Raw genomic sequence first — 24,955 nt, forward strand, 5'->3', positions numbered from 1 at the left:
AAGGGGCTTTAATTAAATATTCCAAACATACTGATTCTGTGGCATCTAAATTACTCGTAATATTCAATTCTGCCTTCAGTCTTTGGGCCATAACCTCGGCGTATGTAGAGTTAATGCCACTGTAGTAACATTAAAAACTAACCACATTGTTCATGCCTGAATGCTTTCTGAATGCTGAATCTTTTATGCTTCTCTTACAGTTTTAAATATGATGTGAATTAAAGAGAAGAAAATACAAGACATACTTTTAAAATTTTGTATAAACCAATTCATATCAATTCTCCACAAGGCAGAAAAAAATTATACTGTTTATTACATTAATTAAAGCAATATACATACAAGCTGAAAACATAAATATGTACAAGGTGCAAAGACATTAACTAACACTACAGATGTATTCCAATATATAGTAAAGAAGAGACAATAAAACACAGTTTCCTAGACTTCCTAAGCAGGCTGCAAAAAATGTGTGATTTTTCCCCCCAGCTGGGTTGTTTCCTGAGCCTGGATTAAAAAGCAGAATACTGAAAGCTATTTAAAAGAACCTGTTAGGCTAGTTATTTCCAGAACACACAATACTACATATAAACTGGAGCAATATAATTCTTTGCTTTCATGAGAGCTTAAACAGAGTAAAAGGGCTAGGAGAAAGAAAGTACACAGGTGTTTATCACAGTCTGCCACCCACTTGTAGACAATCTACATTATTCTCTGGTTAGGTATTCTGCTTTATCCATCTTTGTATTTCCTGTAACTGGTTACTGAGAAAGCCATTGGAAGTCCACCTACAAGTTTTACTCATGCAGCCATTAGATTTCTGTGAGTGTAACCTGAAAGCACTCTGCTTGAGGCTCAATGCTTAGCACAAACGCATCCTCATTGGAGTAGTGCTCAATAATGTTGTCATCCACGTTGACCAGAATCCTGAGTTACACAAGAGAAAACACAACATAAAAATTCATGAAAAAACCCCACAATATCAACACTTGTCCATCTATAAATACAAAACTGCATGTTTATGAAGTGCAGGGATCTAAGTAACGTGAGCATAAACTTTACAATGTGCTGGATGGATTGTACAAAAGGTGCAGAAAGCAGAAATGAACGACTTGTACTTTGTGTATTGGATGTAAGCACAGCCCTTTATACTTCTAAGCTATACATTTCATAGGATTGTGTTTTCACTTTGTCATTATTGGGTACTGAGTGTAGATTAATGAAAAAATGTGAACATGAACGATAGTAGTATCAGGCTGCAACATAACAAAATTGAAAAAAGTGAGGAGGGTCTGAATACTTAAGAAAAGTCAAACTCCAAATTGATCTATTAACAAGTAATGATTATGAGAATGACAAATAATCACTTCACATTTTTACAGTTCAGCTCTTACTCACCCTTTCTTATTCTTCTTGAAGATTTTACTCATCTTCTCAATAGGAAGGGAGTACTTGCCTGAAATCTGAAAAAAGAAAGAAAAGAATGAACCTGTAATTTGATCTGCTTCATTTATTTACTTATGCAGTAAAGTGCAAGTTTGTACTTACAGCCTCAATCAAACTCTTCACTGTTGGAGACTTGAGCATTAATGCATCAAAAACCTCATCAGATTCCTTCCGTACATACAGTAGAACTGTTAAGAAAATTGTAAGTTGTGAATCCTTTCATAGAAGATACTGCAATTACAGCAAGAATCATCCACTCTCTCTGGCATATTCAGAGGTTCATAAGTAAGTTAGAAATCAATTAAAATATACATTAATATAGTATAAATATAGTCATCAGCCACATCCGGTTCTCTCTTTGCTTCAACTTTCTCTCCCACCACATGTACACACCTCGCCTTGGTGCATCATTTTTGCTCTGTTTGGCAGGTGGAAGGCAGGGATCATCTTCTGAATGTCTAAAAACCCTCTTCATCATCACACTGTAATAACAGTAATTAACAATAAATGATTATTAAAATATTAATGATCTTACAGCAAATTACACATAGTTTTTTTTGTTTAAAGTCAAAATGAAATTAGCAAACTGACTATGCCATGAAGCTGTGAAGTATTTGAGTTTTTTTTATTAAATGTTATTTCATCCATTGTCATAAAAAGGAATTCCTCTTATTTATTTATTATTGGGCAGAATATTAAACACAGGGCTAGAAATCAGAACTGTGGACACCTTCAACCATCACGTATAGTGCAACAAGTACCAGGCAGCACTACAACTGATACTAAAATATTCAGCTCATTTGTTTAATAACAATGCATAACTCTGTGTTTTTAATACATTACTCACTAAACAGGGTGTAACTGCACCACACTTACCAATCATTCTCCATTTCTTCAGTACTATATCCAAACATCTGTACACAGACAGACAGGAAGGTTAAAGTTAAGGAGGGATAAGAAAGTTAAAGAGGTCAAAATAATATGGAATTATTATGAAAGGCAGGAATATTGGAAATAGAGATAGAGAAATAGAGACTTGATATCATGGCAGTTTTGTTTTAATTCTCCTTTGAGTTTTGCCTTTGTTTGCTTTCACTCTGTTGCATTAACACATAAAAATGGATTAATGATCGCAAACTCTCTTACCTGTGCAGATCTCTGCATGTTACTGAAATGAACATCAGGGATGAACAGCACTGGCTGAGAATCCAGGTCTGTTATGGATTTGAAGAATGTGATGTCTGATCTCTTCTGCATTAAGGCTCCAAGGCTTCCTCTTTTACTCGTCAGATCTATAAGAAAATGAACAGCCAGAAATGCTAAGGTGTTGTTCTTCACTGCACTTCACAACATAGACATATGTTATATTCATATGATAAATTAGAAATATTTCACACAGAATAGGCAACCTTAAAATGGACACCAAATTAAATGAATAACTAAGTTTTGTAAATAAATGACAGTTTAATCTGGAAAAACTAATATTTTATGTTAAAATATTGCATTTTATATAGAAAAATTGATTGTGACATGATACATTTTAATGCAATGTGGATTGTGCGACTGCGATATACGTCATGGGAATGTGCACTTTAAAACTCTGTTCTTCCAAAGTTATGATGTATTTTGTTTTATACTGACAAACATGCATTGCTTATGATTCGGGGGAAAAAAGGTTCTTTTTGGTAAAATTTACTCGGAGCAAACTCAATTCGAGTCAAGTATCGTGGCTTGAATCGTAACTGTAGTGTATTGTTACAACCCTACAGTAATCTGCAGCATTTCAGATTATTCAGTCTGTTTTAACTCACCATTGTGTCCTTGCCCTCCAGCCACATGACCCTTTGTCTTTTTCCTCATCTGCTTTCTCTCCTCATCGCGAATCTTCCGCTCAGCTCCCTGTAGAAAAATGGGACATGCTGTAGAAACTACTTAAATCACAAATTTAGCTAATTATTGGCATAATGTTTAATACAGTTGTTAAAATAATTAGCTGGACACACGAAATAAATAAAATATATTGGTTCTTACTGTACCAGCCCCAGATAAAATATTATTTGTTAAAGTGCAAGCTGGTTTTATCATATGCACTTTTGCTAACCTTGTCACAGAAGACCTTGATTTGGCAGTAAGCTCTGTGAATTGGTTTGTTGCTTCTGTTGTTGTAGCTGTATGTATCAATCTGAATCATTAGTGGAAGCCCTTTCACTCCTTTCTGAGAGGAGAAATCTGTGCTCAAACAGTTCACCGTGATAAACACCTATGGAAAGGATAAAACATGATGCAAAGCATTTTGCAGGTAAATTTAATTAGCAGAGCGTTGTTTAATTGGACATAAATAAAATAATACACATCAGGTTGAAGAAACCTCTGACTCGCACTACCTCCACCCAGACCCCTTTGTGTGACCTTATAGATCACAGGTGTTTAATATTATACATAAATATATACATAAAATAATATACATACAGGGATTTTTATTAGAGCATATATTAGATTTTATTAGGAACAAAGACATTAGTATATATAACCAAGAAACGTATGTACTGTATGACTAATTTATTGGAACCTTACAGAACTGGTCTGAACATTACTTTGTCAGTGTTACTATGATATTTATAGTTCTCAGTAAGCTCTTAGCAATATGTGATTAATTAATGAGTCTTCATTCCTCCATCACATATGGATGGAGACTGAAGGCCTGCATCAGAGCAGGTCACACAGTTGCAGACAATGAACTAAACACAAATTTTAGGGGACCCAGTAAGTAAACAACATGCATTAAAAAGAACAAAGTAACATATTGAAAGGCTATTTCAGAGCCAATGTATGTGCATCAACACCAGCTTTGGTTTTAAAACCATTTTGGAATGAAATGCAAACTAAATCATAAACGAAATGCCTCATGTTGGAGGAGCTTCACTTCTGTTGCAATTCATTTATTCAAATAAACTGAAAGACGTTTGCCTGAAATGATCCACTGCAACATCATGTGCCAATATTTCAAGATACACTGGAAAAACCACTTTGGAAAGATGAAATGTGGGAAATGTTTTTGCCCAGAGCGAAAATACTTTCCCACTGATAGACTAGTTTGCCTTCATGTCTGTACCTGTAACTTTTGTTTAAAAAGAAGTGCAATAATGTGAGAACCACTTCTTTTCTCATGGTCATGTGATCACTTTCAACAGACAACGGTTACCAAACTACAAACATGCTCGCACCAAGTAACGGTATGTGTATTGCAGCAGATGCAAGAAATGCTGATAGACTGACAGCAAAAATTTTAAATTGAATAGGCCTTAAACACTCATATACTACAACTGTAGTGATGGAGATGATGAGATATTATCATCCATAATCTTTTAATGAATTCTGTTTTGTACGAGTTAAACTGATGCTGTACATGTGGAAAGTGAGTTAAATTAAAATCATAATCTTGAGACAGTAAATTGCCTCTATGGCAAGTCTTATGCTTATTCTTCAGCACATCAAATTATCATTTGAATCTTGTTTTTAGTGTTAGTGCAGTGACTTTTGAACTACAAAATCAAGTTAGCCAGCTTTATACAACTGTGTGAATTATAAGAGGAAAAGAAATATTGAGATATCTTTAATTTTTTTTTCTAAATGAAGCTATGGATTTTGAAATTTGATATATATATATAGATATACCCAGTTCTCAGTTTCATCGGTTATCTCAAAACATTCATAGAAAATCCAAAACACTACTGAACAAGAAGAGCTCTCAGTATGATGCACGTTGCATTGCTCACCTTAGCCTCCTCATTAATGTCCCAGGTGAAAGAGACAGCATTATAGGCGATTTCCTCCAGGTTCCCAATAGTGTTGAAGCTCTCTTTGTAATCAGCTTTATAGAGAGAAACATATCAGAGAGAAGATCCACAATAACATTAATAAAACCAATTGCAATATTATAACAAAAACCAAAACAATATTATTGCTTTAGTGAAAAGGAATAAATCATCTCCAAATAATAAACACCAGGGAGAAAATGACATGATCAATGCAATGCAAAAGGCCAACAAAAGTAAGTAAAACTGTGTTTGAAGCAGATTAGATTACAAGCTGAATTACAAACTACAGTAGCATCAATCATATTCAGCAGACCTTATTCACTGTATTACAAGTCCGTAAATTTTTTACATTTGTTCTAACATCTATTAACTTATATATTTAAGTGTTGATCTGTAGCCGTTGGGATTATGAAAAATACTGGGATACGGTTACTGAAAACATTCATTATGGTATATCAGATTTCAAGCTGACTTTGTCCAAATGCTGTTCATCAGACCACCAAAGTGGTCTTAAAGAGCCAACCCTCCACACCCCTGTCCCTGGCCTGAACATATAGCTATTGTCTACCCATTTTCCTTCTGTGAGAGCAGGTGGTGAATTACATTGCCCTAAGCATTCTACTAATGTTCCATTTACCAGGATACAATATGAAGGAAAAGCAGTTGACTAGGGAATAAGGGGGTTAGGGAAATGCAACACACAGACAGACAAAGGGATGTTGATTAAGGTGAATTCCCCAAGTAGAAAGACTCTGCACTAATTCTTACCAATGTCCAGGACTCTCTGTTTGGCGGTGTGCTGACGAGTGTGCCAGTAGTTCCAGTGTTTCAACTGCTCATCGCGACATTTGTCCTCTCCAAACACCACCATCACAACACTCTATAACAAAAAGACAAGATGAAGGCTCCATAAAGCACAGAAAACACCACAATATAACATGTATTTAGACTACAGTCCCTACAGTAGATCCTCCCTTGAAACATACAATAATGATAAATGTCAATTTATAACACAATATTTGCTTCGCTTTTCACAAAAACCGAGTGCAGAAGTTTACCAAGTGAATGGTACAAGTACTCACCCTCACTTTGCTAATAGGATGGCGCAAGCCTTTGTTGATGCCTGCCTCACACAGGGTGATGCCATAGAACTGACCTCTGTTCAGATAGATCATTGGACCCTCGCCAGGCTTCTGGCGAACTGAGCGGCTCGCTTCTATACTGTACTGGAGCGTGTTCCTAGGAAACAAGAGGTGAGGTGTGTTACTATACATGCTCCCTAACAAGGAAGATATAATTGTCAATTTCCTTTTTCCCTGACTGTCAATGTATTAAAAATACTACAGCCATCACTACTAGAGAGAACACTTACATTACAGGCTGCTCAAAGACAGAGTCTTGGGCCCCTAGAGTGGTGGGAATTCTGAATTTCTGTTAAAGCACAGAATGACAAATATTAGCATTAATTGCAAACATTTACGCATTTAATTAGTGAAATTAATACTAGTACTTTGTAGACTTCATTAAAAACATGAACTGTAGGAATGCACACTTATCTAATGAATGTTTTACCCATTACTTGGGTACACAAATTGTGTGTGCACACAAATTCTTACCAAATTCTCGCCACTGTAAGAGTCTTCAAAAGTGCTATCTGGCATGTTCCTCTGCTCTTCCTTGCCATAACTGCTATGTGCCTCCTGATTGGACTGTTGGTAGGAAATGTGATGGTATGGCTGTCGTTCCTGCATCTGGTTTAAATACACCTCTGACTTTATGGTAGCCACCACTCCCCCCTCTGCTGGTAAGGTGCTATACGAGTCTCGCTTCACCTCTGTGTTACGAGAGTCTGTGTTGACCGAGAGATTGACTGGGGGAGATTTGGTGCCCTGATCACGCTCATTAATGGAGTCCACACCACCATGGCATATTCTATGAACAATAATATACAAGCAAAAAAATTACATTTCACTGTACAATGTTAAGTGTGATTTATAACTGTGTTAAATAAATCCTATCACATTTCATTTGCATGTGTCCAGTTAACTGCGAATAATGCACAACAAACCTTTTTTCATCCTCTGGAAATTTTGCTACAGACAGGAGCCTTTTCTCTTTTGGAACCTGAGAGACAAAGGAGAGAATGGTTACAGTATAGGACCTTTAAATAAAGAGCTCACAACCACTAGCAAACAGTCCAAAATGCACAATACTTTTTGCAGTTAGGTCTATTCAAACTCGGACTGTGTTCTCACCACAAACGAACCGTACCAGAGTTCGTTTGAAAGCGTACCGAGACCACCTCTTCAAGGAGGTCTCGGTACGCTTGTTTGGTCCGCTTTTGGTGCGCACCAGAGTTCGATTGCTGCATTCTCACCTGCCCAAACGAACCGCACCAAATGAGCAATCGAACTCTGGTACGATTCAACCAAACTAAACAAGGCAGGTGTGAAAGCACCCCAAGTCTCAAAAGATAGACATCTTTGGACACCTTCTCTTTCTCCAATAAGCACTGCAAATGCCTCTTTTAGGGAAACAGGAATTTCACTTTTAAAAAAAGTGATGAATGTTGGTTTGGGAGCTTGGATGGCTTTTCAGCTGAACAAAGACTTCTCACCTTGTAGTATTCGTATAGCAGCCCGAGAGCTGCCACACTGTCCTCGTCTCCATTGATGCTCATCATGGCTTTGGTTGCTGCAGTGAGAGGGTTCTCCAGGTATGCTCTCCATGCTTCATCCTCACTTGTAAACACACGTCGGGACAGGAAGGACGTCTCATTAGGAACCACTACGACCAGCCGTTTACTGTGTCACAGAGCAATGTGTATTTTGAGTAGAAAATGATTTAGAATTTAGAATCAGTCATCATATTTCTCAGTGGCACCAAGTGTACAGAAGTGAGCTGGCATTAGGAATACTCAATATTTTGCTGAATAAAATTTAGAAATGAATGAAACAATACCGTGAATGTTCTGCTGTGATTGTGTATTTTAAGTGTAACTGTGGAACTCTAAGGCTCTTCAGCATCAACTCTGCAGCTTCAAGTTTTGATCATAAAGACATAATGTTTCTACAGGAGTTAATTTCTCTCCGAAGCAGACTGTTAAATAATGCTAAATAAAACCAACACCTCGTCTTGCCCGAGGCGTTTCTGGAGTCAACAAAGAGCTTCACCAAAATCCTGTTATTCCCAGAGCTCTCCCTTTACATTCCCACACACAATACACTATCCTACTGGATATGGATACTGCCCAGTGGAAGTGTACAAAAGCATGTCAGGAAATCTAGGTTAAATGTTTACATGAGTGATCAAGACTATTTTGAGCCGTGAAAATAAACATCTTAAATCCAGCCATTTCATTTCTGTCGGTAAAGTAAAGGTAAAGTAGACTTACTACAGATTTATAGTAGACAGTATAAAGGCACCTTTTCCCTTTAATTAAACCTGTTAACATTTAGAAAGCAAAACAGTGAAGTTTTTCCACTGGAGTTTGCTACAGAGGAATAAAGTCTAGCCTAAACAGGTGAACTTACCTTTCCTCCTGAGCCATAGTTATAACGGCTTAATCCACTGGTTCTGCTGGGAAACTGTCCAGGAAGTGGTGACTTTCAGTTAGTAAAAAGCCTTCAGGAAAACCACAGAGCAAACTTTAAACGTTAGCTGACTCCAACATCCGTCTGGCATTAAAATGAACCTAGATCCACCTATATAAACAAAGTAAAATGACAGCATGTGGGCGGGAAAACACTTTACAAAAATTCAGCGTTCTCCGTAACGCCACCAGGTGACTTTAGTGCAGGTGGATAAGAATTGGTCAATTAGCGGGCGGGGCGTGTTTTCACCTCAAGCTGATTCACTACTGTCGTGTTGGACATGAGTCGACTCACAGGATCAATCCCAAACCCTTCTCTACTTCCTACCAAGTCAACCAGAGAAGCTAAAGCAGAACAACATATACACACTAACTAGTGCAATGTGTATCAAATAAGTGGCCATTTGAAATGCAGTTCAAAGTAAATGGCTCAAAAAGGTACAACAAGTGAAATAGGTTTCATAATAAATAAAAAGAACCCTTGCAAGAGAGACCTTATTTATTTTTTATTTTTTTAATATTATTCATGTGAGTGACTAATATTAATTTGAATTTACATTTGAATGAGTCCAAATTGTATTTGTATAATGTTAACTTACAAATCGAAATAATACCATTTTATTTTTTATTTTGATATCTATCTATCTATCTATCTATCTATCTATCTATCTATCTATCTATCTATCTATCTACAAGAAAGAAAAAAGAAAAAAAAAACACGACACTTTTTTTTGTCACCCAGTTCATATGACATTTGCAGTTCAGAACTTTTCTGTTTGTGTAAGCAGATTTATTGTTGACTGTCAGACTAGTATTTTTTTTTTTTTTTAAATACAGGACCTGATGTCACAAAAGTAAAATTGGGTGTGTGATCCACTGGTACATTATAATTGTAGAATTACTGAGCCTATCATTTGCTTTTAGTGGTAATCAGTAATCAGTTTTGACAGATCCAGAAAACTACATGATCTATTATGTGTGCTGTGTATTGCCCTGTTTTTGACAAATTCAAGAAATATTCACATGCATGCATTTTATCTTAGAGTCATGACCAAAAACATGACCTTAATCAAAAGTATTGTTCCATTAGTGTATTTTACAAAAAGGAACAATGATAGAATAGCCGGGACATTTAAATGTGGAAATATCTCTAGATGAATAGAATTGAGAGTAGGCCTACATGCTCGGTAATTTGAGGTCAAAGCTCCTTACCAGCCAAGTACAATGCCAGATCTTTCCTAAATCTTTATTATTCTTCATGGGACAGTTAAAAAGAGGTGTGGCACTACAGAGTCGGAAAAGAAAACTTGCTTCTGCTTCTACCTGTCTGACAGGTAACGGCTGCAGTGCAGGGCGGGCATGAGAGAGGTATGTATGTCTGTGTGTGTGTGCGCACACGCATGCGTGTTCACACACAGGTTACACAGGCACTTCTACTTACCTTACATATCAGCTGAAAGCACAAACATGCACCAAGACTTGAGAGTGAAGAAATTCTGTATATTTGTCTTACATATAGCACCTTTCTTACAATTTTAATTTCTTACAGCCCCTTGTGCTGCTCATCAATGTGCAAAAACATTAATTAAATGCATTCATTGTTACAGTGATCGGGGAAAAAAAGACAGTCATTATGGACTAATCCTACAGAGCCGTGATGAATCACTGGATGTCATGTTAGTTCAGCTTGTTTGTCAGCTCTGGACCTGAACACTTAAAATGTTTATTGTTGATTATGAACTGGCAATTCAGGAGTAATCAAACTAGTGTTACAAATTGGGCATGCTATTTTAAAATGCAATATATTTCACTAATTCTTGCAAGTCAATGCAAAGCTCATAAGCGTGAAGAAAACCTAATTCATTTTGTGCTGTAAGTTTAAGGATATTACATGCCACAATATGTTACACAAACATTGTCACATTATACTATTTAAAAAAAAAGACACCGTGAGGTTGCAAAGAACCCAGTTGCAGTAAAAATCAAGTTTCAAATAAATCTTTATGTCACACCTGTCTCTGATATTCAACATCTGTAAAATGAAACTTGTTTTATATTCGTGTTAGACATGAGCACAGACGTGTTTTTCCTGAAGCTTAAGCCTGAGCCTTAAGCTCATAACATTCACTCTGAAAACAAACAGATTGGCACATATAGCACCGTTGCTCAATTGATGGGAGGATACAGTCATGCATGTGAGTGTTAATGAAGAAAGGCAGGGAGATACAATTCCCAGAATACACAGAAAAAAACAGTGCCATGTCTATGACCTCATTTTAATGATAAGGCATTATAACTTGCAAATAAAAATTAATAATTATGTAAGGCTAAATTATGTCATGGCTAAAGTTACTGATTCTCAATAAAAATAATCTTACTTTAAAACAAAATATATTTAAAAAAAAAAAAAGTTTCATTTGCTCAGAGAGCCAGTGGCTCTTCATGACGGAGTACAGTTGTGAAGACTGAACTATTTTATATCACAGAACTAAATCCAAGAGAATGCAGCAGAAGACACCACTAAACCAGGTGAAAAACAAAGTACTGCTAAAGGATATCTAGTGAACATGGAGTATGAGGCAGCAATACACTGTGGATGGGAGGTCAGTCTATCAAAGGCAATTTGCACAATGCTACTAGTTGCACTCTTGGTAGACATTGAACTGTACTTTTGTAATGACAAAATGACAATGCAATGACTGTATTTATCTAAAAATGGAGGAAGTCCAGGTAGAATTTTGAAAAACTAAACTTCTCTTGCATTATTTAAAACACACAAGTTCCAATGAGGAACAAAGCACAGATATAAGAGGAACTCATAACGCACTACGGGGTCAGGTATTGTGCAATCGGGTATCAGTTTATACGTGTAGGGTTTAAACACTCCAGCTATAGAGAGAGACTATATCTTTCATCAGAACAATCTAAACAATTTACTTTACTTCTCACCACAGAATGTTACTCAGTAAACAGTGAACTATTCAGTGTGATCATTTACAGATTAAGACCTGTCACTTTAACCAGCTTTGACCAATAACTGTTATTGTAACCATAAGCAAATTGACTGAGAGCAGTTTTAATTATTTGCATATTACATTAAAAGAAAATCAAGCTGCAATTTTCTACAGTTTTTTTCGTGGTAGATTTGCATGGCTTAACATTTGCTTTTAGCTATTTATTTCTGGTTAATGAAGGATTTGCTTCCTTTTTTGCCATTCAAATTATTCATTCATTTACCTGCTGCTTTTAACCGTGATCCACAGATTTGTACAATTCTTAAATAACTTATGAACTGTCAGTTGCTCTCTTTGGAACAATTTAAAATACATTACTGTAGCCATTCATATCTTATCGTTGTGCAGCAATCTATCAAGACAAAAAAAAACAACAAGTGTTTATTTCCTAAATTTAATTTTCGTTTTATAGCATAACTAAAACAGATGTCTATACCTCAAGTTGACATTGCCACAAAATACAGGTTACCATACAAAATCTACCAAACAACAAAAAAAAGAAACAAAAAACAAACATACTGCAACAAATACAAATGTTCTGTTTGACAAATAATTGTACAGTATAAATTTATACAATACTGGTTCTGTATATTTGGCACCTAACCAACAGATATAAATTGTGATAGAGAAATATGTCATTCTTAAAAAGAAAAAAATACAAAATTAAACATATGCATACACCATGGAGTAAATTCTGCAGTAGTTGTGATGTTTGAACATTTCCCAACTTTACAAAACAGCAGTTTAAGAAAGGAAAAAGAATGCACCTTAATCAAATGAAATATATAGCAGTACTGAAGTCAAGGCAGTGGGCCTCAACTGCAGTTGTGGGAACCACATGTTCTGCACATATTTGTGAAGCAACAGCTCTAATACACTTGAACCAAAGTCCTTTATGAGCTGATTCAGGTGTGTTAAAGCAGGAAAACACTTAAATGTAAAGTGTGTGTGGTTCCCAGAACTGTATATGAGAATTACTGCAGTAAGGCATTCAACAACTTGCAGTGGCATCTGATAACATTCAAAACTTGCAATAAACAGCAGCAGCAGCAGCAGCAGAATGCATCTAGAGCTCCAATGTGTTTATCATGCACACTGAAAGCATGTAAAGTGAAGTGGATTTCTAATTCTAAAACTATATATAATTTTTAAAATTGATTGTATATATACACACAACAACTACTACTGATTTGTCTGATTAATGGTGAGGAAATGTAGTCACTGAGATCAGATCCCACTTTGTTAAACCTTAAAGAAGACATCAGAAACAGGCAGGTTATGCCACAAAAATTCCAGCCCAGCTGTCTAACCACCTGGCTAATACATCACATTAATCTAAATGTACCAAGTTCAATAAGAAACTTTTTTTTTTCTCATGAATGAATTGATTTGGGAAATTGGACCCTGACCATTTGTTCTATACTCTTCCAGAAGTAAGAGGCTACTACTAGATTAGGTTTCAGCATCACAGGCATTATCATCAGTAAAAAGCAACATGACAACAATAAAGAAGTTATCTACAGAAACACAATACTATTTGCATGTGTGTGTGTGTGTGGCAGGTCAGTAAGCTCACAGTGTCTACATATCTACAACCTAAAGTCCATACTAGATTTAAAATATACATCAGACTAACTTTTACATCAATATCTTCTGGTCTTCTATTGTAAATATCAGAGTTTCAGCTGCTCACAAGCTCGCTTAGACAAGGCAACAGACCACCGAGAGCAGTGTGAGCAAACAGTACCAGGACACACTATAGCCACACACATACACACACAAACCAGCATGCATACAACACAAAAATTTCTCTTTCATATACAGCTAAAACTTATTTAACATGCTTCACTGAAAACACTAAAAGCAAGATGTTGCATCTTAAAATAGTCATCTGACAGTTCTGCATGCAAGTCTGTTGTTTCATTATTTGGAAAATAAAATATACAGACTATACAGGCCTACTATTGTCCCACAGTTCTTCATTTCGTTTCCTTCTGGCAATACGGCACAAGGGAGAATAATGAGTGCACTTCTAACAGTTATATGTGTTTATTGGGATTTGGGGGAAAGTGTAGTGTACATACTGCACAGTTATGTTGAAGTATTGGCTGTCATGATTAATAACACTGATACACTAATAATAAAATGGGTAGATACTGGAACATTACTGGGAATTAACACCCCAGTAAAAGGTTAAACCAAATTGCAAGGCTCTTCCAAGAATATGTACATATCCAGAGTGATGATCCAGAACATTTCAGGCATGCCAATACTAAATTAGGGACAAAAATTAAACTCCATACCATGTTGTAGGTCAGGAATAAAAAAACTGTATAGTACTGCATGACTACTATACTAAAATAAAAAACCTATTCTACCGATCCGTTTAACTGCATCTGTTTGGTGCGTGTACTGAATTGTGTAAAAGGCATCTGGTGAGGATGTGGTGTTAATCACTGCTGGTCAAAAATTAAACATAAGAATTTAGAGCTGTGTTTTCTTGTAACAATACTGTTGGATACTTGACAGTACGGTCAAACTGTCCTGTTAAAATAAGAATCACAAGCAGGCCTCCAAATCTTTTCTTTCAGTGCTTCACTTCTCCATTAGGTCGAGCTGTCCATCTCATCTTCAAATTTTATTTGACCAAAATATCTAAACTCCTAATTCTGCATGAAGAAAACATGTGCTTCTATCAGGCACTCCATGTGATGTGACTGAGCACAGAAATATCCCCTAAATCAGATCAAAAATCCTCAAAGAGAGAGCACACCATGTTAAAGTGTGTGTGATAAGAGAGGTTAGTAAGTGAGAGAAATAGGGACAGAGAGAAAAGGTTGTATGTGTACATGGTGCCTAGATCTGGTGAAGTTCAGTTTGATGGGATACAGACCCATATAAAGAGGCCCAGTCATGTCCCAGTATTATGGTATCAAAGACTGAAATAAAAACCATTAATAAATAAAATGGAGGAGGAGAAAGTGATGGATGCGGCTTCTAGAACTGTCCTGCGCTGCTGGGGTCACACTGCAACAGACGAACGATAGAAGGGTCACTCTTTGCTCCTTTAATGAACTCCTCCAGAGACAGCTTACCTAAACAGGAGCACAAACATAACGTCAACCATACATTCTACTCTGGTTACGTTTCTACAAGCGAGAAAGGCAAAATGATGTTTTTAAAAAAAAACATTACAATCCTTTACAAAAACAACAATACACTGCAGTGAGCTGTAACAGCCAGCAGATGGCAGCAAGTAACGCTTGCATCTTCCTGCAATTACACACTCACTCAGCACTTTATTAGGAACATCTGTACACCTACTGTCATATACATTTATCAGCAAATCCAGTAGCAGCATTACAATGCATAAAATCATGTACATACAGCCCAACTGCTTTGGGCAATTTTCACATAAACCATATGAATGTGAAAAAAAGTGATCATCGCGATTTTAACTATGGCATGATTGTTGAATTCTTCTGTAACTGTCAGTAAGAGTTAATTAATGTGTGCAGGAAACACAACACAAGTTCAATGACCAAGGAATCAGTCTGCTTTAATTTCTACTAGTTTTTGCAGCGTATTCTTGCGTTCCGTCCTCCCACATGACAAGGGACTGAAATTACATCGGACTACTTAAATGTGTTCCTCGGCCTACTGATCTATTTAAGTTTTATTTTGTTCTGCGGTCATGAAAACCATGCATGTCCAACCATACAGTAGATGTTCATCCACACAAACGCACAAGCAAAAAAGTTCACTTTTACCATCTCGGTTGGTGTCCATCTGTCTAAAGATCTTTTCTGTTCTTTTCTCTGGTGTAGACTCATCCTCTGGCATCTTCATTACCGACGAAACCATTTTATAAATAGCCTAGAAGGGAATAAGGGAAAATAAGAATGTCAAAAACAAACAAACAAAATCAAACAGCACAGTGAACACCTTACGTAAAATATCTTTGAACCTGATGTCAGATGTGATGCTGTATAAATCTGTATATTGAGACTAGCCAAACTAAAATACTACACAAAAGTAGTTTACTTGTTCATGTGCGAGAAAAAAAAAAGCTTCACATCACATTTCTGGAGTTATGTAATAAATGATTTGTATTTGAAACACAATCCCTGTGGTCCAAACTGTAGCATAGTGTCAATCCACAAAGATGACTTTCATCTAGAAAACTGTCCAACGTGTTTAAAATGACTGTCAGATTTTATATTAAAATATACTCTTGGAGTTAAAATAACAGAAAAGGTGTGAATATGTGACCATATGGGACTATCTTGGCTGCAACATTGTTAGGAGGAGGAAAGAAGAAGAAACAAAAATACATCTCAACACCCTTATACATTCAAGTGAAAACACACACCATGGTCGTTGAAAGATACAATAACTAAAATAAACAAAGATATTTTAATGAAGTAATGTTGCTCTCATCTCTTCCTATAGCAAAAGAATCTCTTCTGCTTTTTAAGGCACTTGTCTCTCTGTTCCACACAAAAGAACAGGCTCTAATTAAAGTGCTTTATAGCTATGCACTGCTGCTGGTGTGGACCTCACAATAACCACCATTTCCTTTCCATGGAAATGAAGACAATGTAGCAAACGACACAGTACACCAAATAGACTGAGCATTATGTTCATGAGCAGGTAAAAACTTCACTAAGAACTTATAACTATTATTTTTGGTTATATGATTGGTAGTCCAACACCTTAAGCTCATGCAGAAACACACTTCAGATTTTAAGTTGTTAGTGTAAGGGGTGTGCTGGGAAATTTACATTCAGATTTATTAACTGAAATACAAAAAACTAGCTTCAGTTTCAATCATCGCAGACCGAATAATCCTCATTTAGATATTTATAATGCAAATCTCAGATAAAGATAAGCAAGATAAACAAATCTTGATTCAGTTGTCTAACATACTTGTGTCACTATGTGCAAATCCCCACACAGGCCTAGAAATCTGAGCAGCCACTTGTTGCTAAATTACCTTTAAAGGATCAAATGAATAACAGGCAGACCTTACTCCAAAAGATGACAAAAACAGACTGGTAAAAAAGCATGACGAAGGAGCTTGAAGGAAACATCACATTGTCTTTAGAAATGTGCTATTCTTGGCACAATCTTTCGAGCACCTACCTGCACGATTTCCAGCATCTCTGCCTTACTGATGTATCCATTCCCATCCAGGTCATACATGCTAAAAGCCCATTTCAACTTCTGCTCCAACTTTCCTCGTGACGTGACGCTAAGCGCGATGATAAACTCTCTAAAGTCTATAGTGCCGTCGCCATTGGCATCAAAGGTGCGGAACACGTGCTCAGCAAACTTGGAGGCGTCCCCGTACGGAAAGAAGTTGCCATAGATCTTCTTGAACTCGTCCATAGATAGATGGCCACTGGGGCAGTCCCGCAAGAAGCCCTTGTACCACTCCTGGATCTCGTGTTCGGTAAAATCCGTGCTCTCCAGCAGGTCCTGCATTACCTCTGGTCGCAGCTTGCTGTTCTGCTTCCCCATGCTTGAGTTTCACGTTATAGCTTTGGGGAGACAAGAGACAATCACATAGTAAAACATTAATTAATGCAATTTGGGAAGATGGTTCCCTTCATTTATTCACTCATATTAGGGAATTTATTAATAATATTTTTTCAGGTAAATCTTTATGACCCAGAAAAGATGTGAGTTTTCTGGGTCGTTAAGATTTACCTGAAATAATATTGGTTTAAACATTCATGTTCACTGAAAGCATTGAATGAAACTTATGTGAAAATCATCACACACAGAATATAGAAGCCTTTATTTTGTCACATATACATTACAGCACAGTGAAATTCTTTCTTCACATATCCCAACTTTGGAGGTTGATATCAGAGCACAGGGTCAGCTATGATACAGGGCCTAACGGTGGCAGCTTGTCAGTGCTGGGGCTTGAACCCTGATCTTCCAATCAACAACCCAGAGCCTTATCCACTTGAGCCACCACTGCCCCCACATCAGTTCTGTTGTTGCTCAAGAATAAAAACACATTCAGTTCTGTATCAGACTCTGTATCAGTCTCATGTGTAAGAGGCAGCATGTAATACTCTGTGCACTGATATGTTCTGAACTACAAGGTTACAACATGACAGATAACACAGCTAGAATAATGAAACTTCAGCCAGGCTTGGTTCACACACACCGAAGAACACCTTATGTAGACATTACTGCACCATAAAACAGCAGTGAAGTGGTAAAAACATTGTATTTGGCCAACAAACCTACAGTGAAGTGGACTCCTATTACCCAAGTGATATTGTGTAGCAGAAGAGGAGAGAGAGAGAGAAAGAGAAAGAGAGAGGGAGAGAGGTCTGTAGTAAAGCAGCTAGTTCAGTGACATGAAAAACATCTACAAGCAACATCAGAAAGTGACCTATGCTTTTTACGTGGGTCATTACCTTCATAAATGAGATGCACTTAAAATTCCGCCTGAGAGCCAGGAAATGTTCCCCCTGGCTAGATACAGTATAGACTTAAGAAGTTGCAGTAGTTGCAGCTTTAGCTTCTCTAAAAACAAAATATTACCATAAAGCTACTGAATATGACCCCTAAACAAAAATCCGAGGGCTTGGTCTACAGTGGTGGTAAGCAAGAAAATTCATTATTGTGGGTTTCACACATTCTGCTGAATAATAAGCTTAAAATCGGCTTCAAATACTAAAACCATTTAATACTTAATACATAATATTAACAATTTAATAAAACCAGTAGTGGAATAATAGTCATATTCCAGTCATAATATTAGTCCAATGTCACCTGCAAAAGTACTAACATACATAATCTTTAAACGAGTGCCAAAGTACAACAATAGATTTAGATCAAAATGCTTGCTTTAAGTGATAAAAGGACACAAAAATATAAATAAACTTTTGATTAGCAAATGACTTTTTTTGATTATACAACTGAAATTTTAATGAATGTTTTTCTCCACTATATTATCAAATCATATTTCTTAGTTATTTATTTCATACACTAATATTAGAGTAACAATCTCACACAAGTTAATGGTACTGTAGTATCCACTTCAAGTGATCACGTGTAAGTTTTAGTGCCAGTCTAATTCATGTTGTTTCAAGTGGTGGGTGAATTTTGGTCCATGATCTAGTTAGATGAAGCTACTTACATCTTGATACGTCTACTATTTTCACCCTTTTCTAATTAAACTGATTAATAAATTGTAGTCCTTCAGAAAAGGAGGACGCCAACTTTGATGATTCCAGCAAGTTTGGAGAATATGGAGAATATGTTAGCTCATTCATCCCTCTTCAGTAACCATTTACTTATGATCAGATCAGAGTGGAAGTGAAACACTGTAAATGAAGTGGATATACAGCCTGGATGAGAGGTCAGTCTATCGTAAAGCAATTTAGAGTCACAGATTTAAACAAAATCATGTTTGTTGGAGGAAACTAGAGGATCTGGGCAAAAAGCTTCACATGCAAAACTCCTCATAGACAGCAAGCCAAATTTAGAATGCAATGATCTAAATTCAGTTCACGTCAGTTAGCTCAATCTGGAAAGATGTACCCTCCAAGATAACTTATCTGGCTTAACCCAATAGATCTGTTCTCAAAACCTCTTTGAGGGCAAGTAATTTATTAAAAATAAATAAATAAGGAACACAGTTTCCTAGCGTTCAGCTACACAGTCATGTTTTAAAATAGAAGATTACATAAATTACTGCTCACTCTTACATGGTGAGAGGCATGAAGTCTTACTCATTATCTCATACCATATATTATCACCCACTCTTAGTCTGTGCACACACACTTACACACAGCCACTGTTGTAGACAGAGCAGAAGAATATAAGCCACTGACATGGTGTCATTATGAATGACTTCTGCATGACTGTTTACATGAAGGTACAATAAGAATGAACAATAATACGCTGATTAACAAATTATTTAGCACAGCAGTGATAAGTAAATAACAAGCAGATTGTCATCTCTTTTGTCCTTAAGACATTTTCACTTCACAGCAGCAGATGACATAGATGGTCGTTAATTAACAACTAACACAATATTTAATCAAGTGAAGTTGAGATGTTTATGTAACATTTATGGAAAGAGTTTTGAGTTTCTTGAGTTTACACTTTCCACAGCAGATAAGATGTGTTTTTGTGTAATTAATGGCAAGAAATTGAGATGCTGTCGAGAAGTTAATGTGGCTAAATTGTAAACAAGAACCGACTTGTCTAGCAGCCGTTCAATGGCATTTAATATATAGCAATACAGAATAACAATATTACTATCACAATATTATTACACAAAAATATTTTTTGGTCCGCTTTGAATTTATCAATGAGCCACAGCTCAAGCCGATGTGTGTGATTCCTTACACGGTTTAATAATCATTCAGAACATTGTAATATTCATTTTCAATTTTTCATTTGAAATTGAGACATTTTATTTAGTCTTACATAATAAACAATTCTCACAAAAAGAAACTATGTCTGTTTGATTAAAATCAATGATTCTGAATCTATAGTGTTGTTCTTCTCAAACTCCAGATGATTGCAATACAATGTCTGCCTTAAGCCTTCCCTTTACTATTTGAGCAAAAGGAATTTAGAAAAACTACTTATTACTAGTACTTAGTAAGTACTACTTATTACTCTAGTTCACCAATGCAATTATTCAAATTTGACGTCTGTCTCAGGCTAATACTTGCATTAATCTGGGAAGGTTTTTGATTTTTGCCATTCATACATACAGAAAACTAATTAGTTATCTAATTCATTATTATTAAATCGAAGCATATGGTGCATGAATGGTATATTTAAAAAAAAAATCAACCACATTTGAAATTTAACATTGCTTATGCATGTTACCATGGGAACCCCATAAATAGACACAGCCCTAACAGCATCATATTTTATTATACGTTTCTCAGGAGCAACGGCACTCATGTATCAAGAACAAGCATGAAACAGTACCCACTGTGAAGAAAGCTGTGTGCTATTGTAAGTCTGAAAATGAGTCACTTTTTATATCTGAACATCTCACATATATGCACAAATTATATGCTGTGTTTAATTTCTCTATAAAAATATTCTAAATATACACAGCTTCACACTATAAACAGCACATTTAAAAGGTCAGAGAAATAAATAACCTAAAAAATGTAATGCAAATAGAAATACAAATATACCAACTTGTATATTAACAAATGCACCTGAACATCCAACCCCCCAAGTGGATTATACTTGAATCCACATCCTTTGACAAGCCACTCGTCTCAGGACAATAGTGAAGCTAATGGATTATTCAGCTTAACAATTCAGCAGACAAATATGAATGAATACAGCAGCCTGGAAGCTGCAGAAATAAGGGGAACACTGCCCTGTTCCTTCTCTAGACGTCTCTCCATAAAGAGCAGGTAATAGATCTAGTCAGAGTCATCAGGCTGTTGCCATGGTGATCTGTTCTGAACATTTCATGGACTGATTGAGTCTGAGTGAAGCAGAGTTCACCTCAATGTGTTGCTCACACACAGAAAGTGGAAATTTCATGAGTGATGTGAGAGTAACACAGTAAGGCTGTGCTTTATGAAAGCCTTAAGCACCTGCCAAAATTGGTCAATTACTCTCATTATCATGGTCAAAGCCTGGAGAAGAGACAAAAACCCTCATATCATTAGCGCCTTGAATCTTTCACCATGGGCAAGTCACGAAACTTCTAAAACCTTGTCTCCAATCTGAACATTTATAAATAATGATTCCCAAAAATGTTCAAAAGATACCTGGAGTCATTTTAATGATAAAAGCTTCCATTTGATAGGTAAGCGTGGGAGACTAGAGAACCATCAAGAGAGTAAAATACATTAGTAATTCGAGCACTAATGCATGTGCTTTTGATCTGATAATATCTAAACATATTATTAACTAATGGTCAAAGTGAATGAACTAAGACCAACACAAAATTTGCATAAAACTACTGTGGCAGAAATGTCACAAAATTATTTTGTTGTTTACAGAAATGTTGAAATAGAGAAACATCATACTGGCAGTTGTGAACCTGTACTGAATACCAGCATGGCTGTGATTGGCTGAAGCTGTGCCAATAATCAGTATAAGCTCAGCCTTGCTTGTGTAATATTGCTTCATCATAACCTTCTCGAGTACATATGGTGTTCAGTGACTGTTTCCAACCAAGTAAAAGGGCAATAATTCATCTTTTTTACTTGTATATATAACCTGGAAAATATGTAGAACTTGCTAGAAACAATTGCTTAAGTCAAGGACTCGGCTAAAGTGTATTACAAGAAGCACAGTAAAGCCAGAGAGAACAGGAGCAGTGCTTTTCCATGACCAAGTAATTTATTAGCAGTGAAGGCAATGAAGCTGGGTGCAGAATTATCAATCCTTTCAAATACATTCTGGACAGGACTGTAAGGGCAATCTGTATAAGGTTTTAAATTATTTGAACAGTTTTACAAAATACAAACAGTTTTATTTAACTGGATAACTGTTAGGACATATGATTTATTTATTGCATTTTTTGGCAGATCTTGCTAACTGCACCTTTTAAAAACTTTTGAAGTTCCCTTGCTCCAGTGTATTTGTCCCAAAGTACAACATGTACTACATAATTTAAGTATAAAATAATAATAATAATAATAATAATAATAATAATAATATCAGCTTAGTGTTATATAATGTTTTTTGTCTGCAACATCTTAAATACAGAAGCGTTAACCACCTCGGTTTAATTTAGAACTCAGTAAAAACCCAGGAGACTCTAGTGTTTAATTATCTGAGGTTGCCCTGTTGCTATGGAAACAAAAAAATAAAATAGATGCCCCACACCAGAACCTAACACTGTGAGAGGGAAAAACATGAAACATGAACTATGCACTTTAGGTTCTTGTCTCAGTTAAACTAGTTTATTATTGCACTTTTATTTCCTGCTTGTGCTCGTGTCTACTGAAGTTTGACCCAGCTCTTTATCATGTTATGTCAGTTTGTTATGCATATGCATATCTGCAAATGATTACACAGTCGTTTTCATGCCATTTCTGTTGCTGAAGTCATGTACTCAAGCACAATTTAATTTGATTATTTCTATGTCACGTAGCTTTCTGGACCATTCATTAGCTGGTGTGGCAGCTAGCAATCAATCAATCAATCAGTAAATAAACAAGTAAATAAATAACAGCCCAAATAGCCGTGGTTCTTTAATAAACCACAATTCAGTTTCAGAAAAATGTTTACAAGGTAATTATCATTTATCCTTTAAGAGGTTTTTCACTAAATGTGCATAAACCGGTATAAATGGTTATAATGTGGATGTTTTATATTTACAAAGCATGAACTATAGTTACAAGCTTTGTAAGTAAATCACTGAGATTCAAAATAAGGACAAAGACCATGAAATCTCATTTTGTGTCACATGTGACAAATGCAATGTAGTTTCTTATCATTTGGTTAGCCAGCCTGCCATCTGGGATGGGAGGAGAACTTGGAGCATTTCCAATCTGCATATTCATGTTTACATGATCCATAGATCTGGAAGTTCTATTGATTTGCAACTGGCTTTAGCCTTTCAAAATATCGTTCAATATATGAAGTATTTTTAGTGGCACATGACGCAACAATCAGGTTTTATCAGAGCATAATAAAAATAGATGTGTTAAAAACAATTACAAAGTAAATGTGTTAGTAGTAAATCAACATTACTATTGAGTTCATTGTTAGTAGATATGGATAATATGAATAATATAATAACCTGCATGTAAATGTGGTAAATACTGAGGAAGGAAAGGCTACAGGGCAGTGTCCTTTTCCTTCTCTTTCACCTCATCCCCTTATGCCCTTGCAGCAGTAAGGTTCTAGCAATTACCCCAAACAAACGGAGCCTGGTCTAGGGATTCACATGGCTCAGTCCAAATCAAAGCCTAAGAGAATCCAACAGAAGATTTCATGGTAAAATTCTAAACTTTAGAGCTGATGAGTCACTTAAGAGACTGGGATATAAATCAGCTGCATAGCTGTCAAACTCGACTATTGATGGTTATTTGAACGAATTCTGTGGATAAATGCCAATACTATTCCGGAGGGTAATGTTAAAAGTCTTACGTAACCTAAAAGCCAATACTGATAAATAAGCTTCTTAATTTTACTTCCATATTTATGTCATTTTTTCATGAATACTAAAATACAGTGAGAATGTTCATATGTCTGTTATATTAACTGCATAACTGTGTGTGTTTATTAAAATGACATTGCCCAAGACTCTATGAAAATGTGATAGTACAACAGGAAATGTTTGAGGCTTGCATTCCAATCTAATCTCTATACAAACGAGTTTATACAAACGTCTATATTTTTTTTTTATTACTCCTTGTTTTTTCTGAAGAATTATATAAGTAGTAGTACAGGTTTGATTTATTTGCACTTGCAGGTGTTGCACAGTGGCTCAGAAAAACAGACAGCAAAGCCTAACATCGGCCTGGCACATCCTTACCTGAACACGGTCCATGAGACTGCTGCTTGGTTAACATGAACCAGAGGAACATCACAATATCACTGTTCTAGACAGCATTACCCATCCAACCTTTCAGACCATTCAACACCTTCATTTATTTTTATCCCCTATACTGCAGGCTCGAATTGCTAGCTCAAAAGAAAGAGAGAGAAAAAACACCAGCACACACAAAGCTATTAATAAATTGAATCTACACATCATATTTCCACTATTATTTTTATTCCAGATTTATTTATTCTTCCAGCAACTTAGTGCATCCACTGCCACTGGGGCAGCTGTCCTTCTTTTGGCAGTGTTTATAACAATAGATGAAGATGCTGGTAAAATTACACTACAGTGCTCTTGCTGACGTTGAGTGAGTGACTAGTATTTCATTCTAGTATTACTGCACAAAATATTGTTTGAACATTCAGTATTCACATACAGTATTTACACTAGTCGGTCGGCGCCGTTTCTGTTTACTGTCTTTTGTGTATTGTATTTTTTGTACTTTTTGTATTGTCTTGTAACTTTTTGTCTGCCCAGTCTTTTGTCTTGTCTGTCTTGTTTGTCTTGTCCT

The 24,955-nt window shown here is 36.1% G+C and overlaps 2 protein-coding genes across 6 annotated transcripts in view; both read right to left on the reverse strand.

Moving 5' to 3' along the window:
• Positions 1-295: 295 nt before the first annotated feature.
• Positions 296-9,080, reverse strand: grhl2a (grainyhead-like transcription factor 2a). 2 transcript variants are annotated; one of them, XM_027149910.2, is made up of 16 exons: positions 8,795-9,080; positions 7,879-8,002; positions 7,330-7,385; positions 6,878-7,193; positions 6,634-6,692; positions 6,344-6,500; positions 6,030-6,141; positions 5,220-5,314; positions 3,545-3,703; positions 3,255-3,342; positions 2,590-2,735; positions 2,320-2,357; positions 1,837-1,925; positions 1,546-1,631; positions 1,396-1,460; positions 296-924 (listed from the first exon to the last, which is right to left on the reverse strand). In XM_027149910.2, the coding sequence occupies exons 1-16, from the start codon at positions 8,809-8,811 to the stop codon at positions 810-812; spliced, it is 1,722 nt and encodes a 573-aa protein (XP_027005711.1). In that variant the 5' UTR covers positions 8,812-9,080; the 3' UTR covers positions 296-809. The 2 variants fall into 2 exon arrangements, with proteins under 2 accessions (XP_027005711.1, XP_027005710.1); XM_027149909.2 differs by having other exon boundaries at positions 7,879-8,065; positions 8,795-9,078.
• Positions 9,081-12,247: 3,167 nt separating this feature from the next.
• Positions 12,248-24,955, reverse strand: part of ncalda (neurocalcin delta a) — a 31,645-nt gene continuing 18,937 nt past the window's right edge. For 3 of the 4 annotated variants that reach the window (XM_027149305.2, XM_027149307.2, XM_027149308.2), the window contains 3 exons: positions 17,013-17,410; positions 15,638-15,743; positions 12,248-14,962 (listed from right to left, as the gene is read on the reverse strand). In XM_027149305.2, coding sequence (XP_027005106.1) covers positions 14,865-14,962; positions 15,638-15,743; positions 17,013-17,390 — 582 coding nt within the window. In that variant the 5' untranslated portion in view covers positions 17,391-17,410 and the 3' untranslated portion in view covers positions 12,248-14,864. Of the gene's footprint in view, positions 14,963-15,637; positions 15,744-17,012; positions 17,411-22,978; positions 22,987-24,955 lie in introns of all 4 variants that reach the window. The other variant, XM_047811265.1, reaches the window with a different exon arrangement.

The sequence above is a fragment of the Tachysurus fulvidraco genome, chromosome 3, assembly GCF_022655615.1.
Source record: "Tachysurus fulvidraco isolate hzauxx_2018 chromosome 3, HZAU_PFXX_2.0, whole genome shotgun sequence".
NCBI classification, from domain to species: domain Eukaryota; kingdom Metazoa; phylum Chordata; class Actinopteri; order Siluriformes; family Bagridae; genus Tachysurus; species Tachysurus fulvidraco.

Excerpts from the sequence above, each read along its gene's own strand:
- grhl2a (XM_027149909.2), bottom strand. Across the intron at positions 6,693-6,877 it reads CTTACAGTGGCGAGAATTTG|AAATTCAGAATTCCCACCAC; the intron begins GTAAGAATTTGT and ends GTGCTTTAACAG. Across the intron at positions 1,926-2,319 it reads GAAGAAATGGAGAATGATTG|TGTGATGATGAAGAGGGTTT; the intron begins GTAAGTGTGGTG and ends CTGTTATTACAG.